We start from the raw sequence: 6745 nt of genomic DNA on the forward strand, positions 1-6745 counted from the left end.
AAAAAAAAGAAACATCTTCACTATTTGTATAAAAATGGAAATTTTAACAGCTTAGCCTCTAGAGAGTTACTGAACGTGGTTACCGTGGGAATGTAAACAGAACTGAAGTTAAAATCACTGGCTCCTTCAATTGGTAAGGGAAACAGCTGCAATAAAGCTTCATGAATGTATCTCCATCTTGAAAGGTGTGTTCCTTGGCCGCTTTTTCTCATACTACGGTGTGTCCAGTTTGACCCTTCTGTGCAGAGGAAATGTGTTTTGTATGGGAATCTGTCCAGACATGTCTTAGTACCTCAGCACTGTTGGGTCTGTGAGAGGGGATGGTATTTAACAGGTTCTGTGGTGTTTGGTTTTCCTCATTCAGTAGCTGGTGACTAGCGAAAAATCTTTCATTTGCCAGGAGGCAGGCACTAGCATGGGAAGGGAAGGGAATTTTTCTGAGTTTTCCAAGACCCTGTTGTGCATGAAAACATACACTTTCCTCTCTTTTAACCTTCCTGAGGTTCCTGTCTACAAAGGTTTTGCCCTTTTTGTCCAAATGTGCATCTTATTCATTTGCTGCTTTCATACTTTCATCATGAAATTAAATCACAGAGTCACAGGCACCCGGTACTGGTGGCAGGCAGAAGGGCCTCAACGTTCCAGAGCAAGCCAGAGGAAGAACGACGCTGCTCGAGTCTTTATTAGTTCCGGTGCTCAAACCCAGGTTTCTAAGGTTTGACAATATTCTGTAAGTTAAAATCACTTCCACACATACAGAGTAGAATCCCACTTTTGTAAATATACACACTCATGTACATATTCATAGAACACTGTCTGGAAGGATATATATGAAAATGTTAAGAGTTTCTGGAGGGTTTAATTATAGGCAGTTTTAATTTTTTAAAATGTCTTCTGGCTTTTCTACTATAAACATGAATTAGTTGTAGAACTTCTAAAATGATAATGTTCATGAGGAACTCTGTGCTGCTTGGGTAGGGTGTAAGCATCTTTTAATCCTTCAGAGTCACCTCTGCAAAAGAGCAGTGCCTGCTCCCACCTGTATCTTGGGTCCCCAGGCCACAAGGAGTCTGGCCAGCAGCCACGGCCTACTCCAGGGCCCTTCACCATCTGTGTTTCAGACAGCACGGGTGTCAGAGAGGCCTAGGTGGCATTCATGAGCAGGGCTGAGTACCTGTTGCCACAGGGCCGTCAGTTGAGAAGCCAGGCCTCCAGCTCCTGGATGTGGAACTGCTCCTGCCGGGCCAGCACCTCATTGTTGAAGGTCGCGCAAGGGTAGCTTCTGCCGTGAAACAAGTCTCCATCCAACCACAGCCCAAACTGGCCACTGGAGGGAAGAGGACAGTCTAGGTGCGGCTCACTCCTGCGTGCTGAAGCCCTCAGGCTCTGCCACCAGCATCAGCTCTTGGCCACACCAGGTTAGCAGCCCAGGTTCACTTGTCTTATTGCCCCTTAAGCCAACTTATACTGAATTATTGGGGACTCAGCACATTGTTCCCCATGAGGTTAAAAGCATTTTTTATTTTATTTATTTATTTATTTATTTATTTATTCATTTATTGAGGCGGAGTTTTGCTTTGTTGCCCAGGCTGGAGTGCAGTGGTACCATCTTGACTCACCACAACCTCTGCCTCCCAGGTTCAAGCAATTCTCCCACCTCAGCCTCCCAAGTAGCTGGAATTACAGGCCGCTCACCACTATGCCTGACTAATTTTTGTATGTTTAGTAGAGGTGGGGTTTTGCTATGTTGGCCAGGCTGGTTTCAAACCCCCAACCTCAAGTGATCTGCCTGTCTCAGCCTCCCAAAGTGCTAAGATTACAGGTGTGAGCCAATGCACCTGGCCAAGAGCATTTTTAAAACAGTTCATTAATTTGATAAGTATATACAATGGCACAACCATAACCACAGCCCAGTTTTAGAACATTTGGAGCATTTTTAAGATGGCAGTTCTTTGACCAAAGCTAGTACATCTCAGGGTGCAAACTCTGAGAGCCCAAATGCTTTAGAGCATCCATTTTAATCCCCTCATTTGACAAAACCTCAGCTGGAGCCAGGAATTGGATTCCTGCAGATCAGCAATGGCTGATGAGTTCTGTGCCAAGCTGCCCCTCAATGGAAGCTTTTCAGGAAGTTGGGGGAGCAAAGAATTTGCCTGGTACTAATCAAGCAATGCTTTCATCTCTGCCCTCGGGATAAGGTACATGCCCCCCGAATGTGAAGGTCACACCAGGATGAGATCAACTCTTTTCTTCCAATCTCTCTCCACACCCTGTCCTCACCAAGGGAGGCTCCTGCAATGAGTTATGTCCCCTGCGATTCCTGGGCTGATGGAAAAACAAGGCACACCCATCTCTTGATGCTAGCTTCATCCAACTATGTAGAATTCTATTCCCAAAGTTGCTTATGTTCAGACTAAACTGTCACCAGCTGTAACACTTCAGTGGGGGCGCTCATGCATCCTTTCTCCTAATACTGGCTTATGTGACAGGGTTGGCTAGGGGGCTGAGCAGTGAAGGGAACGGCCGAAGAGTTCCCCACCAGCCTTCCCATTGCATCCAGGGCAGCCTAGCCCAGCAGTTCAGCAGAGGGAAAGGGCCCGTAATACAGACACCCCAAGACTCGAGAGGACTGAGACACTCACCTGCCACTGCCCATCATCAGTGAATCCAAGTCTCCCTTCACAAAGAAAGAGTTGCTTCCAGTCCACTTAAAGACCTGGGTGACAGGGAGAAAGGCTCAGGTTGCTGGCCGAGTCCCACTCTTGCAGTTTGACCCCAAACCACTGGGTGGCAGTGTTGTGGCGGGAACAGCATCCAGGCCCCAACCACGCCGTAGGTGGGACTCCGGGCTCAAAGCTCTTAGGATTTCTCTTCTCAGTCTCCCGGGAGTCACCACCACATGCCCTCTAGTGTGAATTCCTACAGCCTAGAAACCATTTCGTTCTAGAATAGGACAACAACCCCTGAGGCTTCTTGCTTCCAAAGCTGGAGGGCTCTGGGGAGTAGTCCAGGCCAAGAGTTGGGACTAATACTGCCATTAATTAACTGACTCACCGTGGCCTCTCACCCAGGTCACACCAGCCTGCCTGGCCTTAGTGCTGCCTCACATCCAGCTCATTAACAAGCCCTGCGGCTCTAGACATATGCCTGTCTGCCCCCATCTCTATCCCATCCTCTGCCTGGATCATAGCCTCCCAGCTGGTCTCTCTGCCTCCAGTGTCTGTGCCTACAGCCATACCCACACTGCAATCTGTGTGATCTGTTCGACATCCAAATTAGATGTTGCCACTCCTCTGCCTAAACCCTCCAATGACTTCCTATTGCAATAGGGATAAAATTCAACTCCTTAACAATGGCCAGAAGTGCAGCCCGGGGCCTGGCGCAGTGGCTCATGCCTATAATCCTAGCACTTTGGGAGGCCGACGCCAGAGAATCACTTGAGGCCAGGATTTGAGACCAGCTTGGCCAACACAGAATTCATCTCTACAAAAGCACTTTTTTAACTAGCCAGGTGTGATGGTGTACACCTGTAATTCCAGCTACTCAGTAGGCTGAGGTAGGAGGATCACTTGAGGCCAGGAGTCTCCTTGAAGCCAGGAGTTTCCTCGAGGTCAGGAGTTCTAGACCAACCAGGGCAACATAGTAAGACTCCTCCCCTATCTCTAAAAAAAATGTTTTTAACCTAGCTGGTCATGGTGGTGTGCACCTATAGTCACAGCTTCTAGGGAGGCTATGGTGGGAGGATCACTTGAGCCCAGCCAGGAGTGTAGGCTTCGGTGAGCTGTGATTGCACCACCATACTCTAGTCTGGGCGACAGAGTGAGATCCCAACTCCAAAAAGCAACAAAAAACTTCAAAACTTAAAAGTGTCAAAACTTAAAAGCGGATTTTCTCTCTGACCCCTTCTCCCTCTTATTGACTACATGTTAGCTACACCAGCCTTTCCATTTCTGGAATACTCAAAGCCCATTCCTGCCCTAGGATCCCTCTGTCCAGAATGCTCTTCCCCCAGATCCTCAGAAGGCCCACCTCTTATCCTTCAACCCAAATGTCATCTCAGAGAAATTTCCTGGACCACCCTATCCGAAGTAGTCTTTCCTCCCAGACCCTGTTTTAGCTCTATTTATTTATTTTAAAGATGTACGTTCCATGTGGCCTGTCTTATTTCTGGCTATGTTCCTGGCATGTATATATTTGTGGGATGCATAAATTATTGAAGAGTCAAATTAGTTTTAAATGGCTGCAAAAGGATAGGATGTTACTGCCTTAATCAGTGGCCCAAAATGCTGTGAGCAACCAAAGGGTTTTAGCAAGAAAACAGACTAATAAGAGATACATCCTATGCTCAGGAGGGATGAGATCATATTAACAAGTGACCACAAGAAGAGAGAATCATTCAAGTCCTCCTCTACTTTCTTCAAGGATATGACCTTTGACCTGAAGGAGTAAGGTAAATATTGCTGTGGAAGAAATTAAGACCAAGTTCATGGTGCCGCTTGGAATAGTGATCAAGGGACTACCAGGAATTCATGGGGAATACAAGTGCCAGAAGACCAAAGATAGGTAAGAATTAACCAATTTTTTAGAAGATGACATTCCATAACAATAGGCTGGAGAGACAGATTCCCCTGAAAAAGCTATTCATTTCATTCAACAATTTTTTTAAGCATTTTTGCACCAGGCACGGTTTTTAGGCCCTGGGTAGAATGGTGAACACAACAGACAAAAACCTCTGCTTCAAAGGACTCACTTTCTAGTGGGAGAAGGCAAGTAACAAAGCAAAAGTTCTCTGGCCGGGCGCGATGGCTCATGCCTCAGCACTTTGGGAGGCTGAGGTGGGTGGGTCACCTGAGGTCAGGAGTTTGAGATCAGCCTCACCAACATGATGAAACCCCATCTCTACTAAAAATACAAAAATTAGCTGGGCGTAATGGCAGGCACCTGTAATCCCAGCTACTCAGGAGGCTGAGGCAGGAGAATAGCTTGAACCTGGGAGGCGGAGGTTGCAGTGAGCTGAGATCACGCCACTGCACTCCAGCCTGGGCAACAAAAGCAAAACTCTGTCTCAAAAAAAAAAAAAAGTTATCTGTTAGATGATGGCAAATGCTAGGGGGAGAAGGGCACTAAGGGCTTCCTAGGGGTAGGTGTTGTCATTCTATTTATTTTTAATTTATTTATTATTTGCTTTTTTTAGAGACAGGGTCTTGTTCTGTCGTCCAGGTTGGAATGCAGTGGCATGATCAATGACAGCTCATTACAGCCTAGAATTCCTGGGCTCAAGCGATCTTCCTACCTCAGCCTCAGGAGTAGCTGGGACTGCAGGTGTGTGCCACCATACCCAGCTATTTTTTGTTTTTTGTAAAGATGAGATGTTACTATGTTGTGAGGACAGATCCTGAACTCCTGGCCTCAAGTCATCCTCCCACCATGGGCTCCCAGATTGCTGGGATTATAGGGATGAGCCACCACGATTGGCTGGGTGTTACTATTTTACATCAGATAGCCATGGAAACCTTCACTGAGGTGGTGACATCAGAACAGAGAAGGAGGTGAGAATGGAACCATGCAGAGATCCAGTGGAGGGACATTCTAGGCAGAATAGCACCTGCAAAGGCCCTGAGGCAGGAGCAGGCTGGCATGAGAACCAGCTCAGAGGCCAGTGTGGTTGGAGCAGAATGGGAGAAAGGAAAAGTAGCAAGACATGACATCAGATAGAGGCCAGAAGGTGTAGGGACTTGTAAATCATTATACACAGTTGTGCTTTTCTCCAAGTGAAAGAGGAAGCCAAGGAGTGACATGCTGTGAGTTCTAGCTTCCCTCTTCCTTCCTTCCTTCCTTTTTTCTTTCTTTCTCTTTCTTTTTCTTTCTTCATTCGTTGATTTGTTCGTTCGTTCGTTTTTTGTTCAAGAGGGAATCTCACACTGTTGCCTAGGGGAGTGCAGTGGTGCTATCTTGGCTCACTGCAACCTCCTCCTCCCAGATTCCAGCGAATCTCATGCCTCAGCCTCCCGAGTAGCTGGGATTACAGGCACATACTTCCATGCCCAGCTAATTTTTGTATTTTTTGTAGAGATGGGGTTTTACCATGTTGGCCAGACAGGTCTCACACTCCTGACTAGAAGCTGTCAGTGCAATGGAAAGAAAATTTTAGACCGTTAGAATTATTCTAGGATTTGCCGGGCGCGGTGGCTCAAGCCTGTAATCCCAGCACTTTGGGAGGCCGAGGCGGGTGGATCACAAGGTCAAGAGATCAAGATCATCCTGGTCAACATGGTGAAACCCCGTCTCTACTAAAAATACAAAAAATTAGCTGGGCATGGTGGCGCGTGCCTGTAATCCCAGCTACTCAGGAGGCTGAGGCAGAAGAATTGCCTGAATCCAGGAGGCGGAGGTTGCGGTGAGCCGAGATCGTGCCATTGCACTCCAGCCTGGGTAGCATGAGTTAAACTCCGTCTAAAAAAAAAAAAAAAAAAAAAAAAAAAGAATTATTCTAGGATTTAAGCTCAGGAAGGCAAGTGGTGATAAGTAGTACCAGCACTGGCTCACCATGCATCGCTGACCCTTTCTTGGATCCTGGTAAAATTGATGGAGCCCCTCTGGCTGATGGCAGAAATGCATTAGATACGATATATTTTGCCGTTAGGAAGGTAGTCCATAGCACCTTGTGAAATCCCTCTCATGAGACCAGGTGATTGTGTGATTGGACGTGTCTGAATGAATCTTTTTTTTTTTTTTTTTTTTAAAA

General features: G+C 46.7%; 2 protein-coding genes across 7 annotated transcripts in view; one reads left to right on the forward strand and one right to left on the reverse strand.

Moving 5' to 3' along the window:
* The window catches only part of SAMHD1 (SAM and HD domain containing deoxynucleoside triphosphate triphosphohydrolase 1), a 69628-nt gene that overhangs the window by 62453 nt on the left and 430 nt on the right, over positions 1–6745 (forward strand). The window contains exons 16-17 of one of the 3 annotated variants that reach the window (XR_004274079.1): positions 595–730; positions 4423–4563. Coding sequence is in view for 2 of the 3 variants with exons in the window: in XM_032295017.1 (XP_032150908.1) it covers positions 595–687 (93 nt within the window). In the remaining variant the exon portion in view is untranslated. Of the gene's footprint in view, positions 1–594; positions 995–4422; positions 4818–6745 lie in introns of those variants that run through there. The other 2 variants (XM_032295017.1, XM_032295016.1) reach the window with 2 other exon arrangements.
* The window catches only part of TLDC2 (TBC/LysM-associated domain containing 2), a 33434-nt gene that overhangs the window by 17067 nt on the left and 9622 nt on the right, over positions 1–6745 (reverse strand). For 3 of the 4 annotated variants that reach the window (XM_032295020.1, XM_032295022.1, XM_032295019.1), the window contains 2 exons: positions 2643–2716; positions 858–1327 (listed from right to left, as the gene is read on the reverse strand). In XM_032295020.1, coding sequence (XP_032150911.1) covers positions 1192–1327; positions 2643–2716 — 210 coding nt within the window. In that variant the 3' untranslated portion in view covers positions 858–1191. Of the gene's footprint in view, positions 1–857; positions 1328–2642; positions 2717–6745 lie in introns of those variants that run through there. The other variant, XM_032295021.1, reaches the window with a different exon arrangement.

The sequence above is a fragment of the Sapajus apella genome, unplaced genomic scaffold, assembly GCF_009761245.1.
Source record: "Sapajus apella isolate SASKATOON/1434 unplaced genomic scaffold, GSC_monkey_1.0 scaffold33, whole genome shotgun sequence".
NCBI lineage: Eukaryota > Metazoa > Chordata > Mammalia > Primates > Cebidae > Sapajus > Sapajus apella.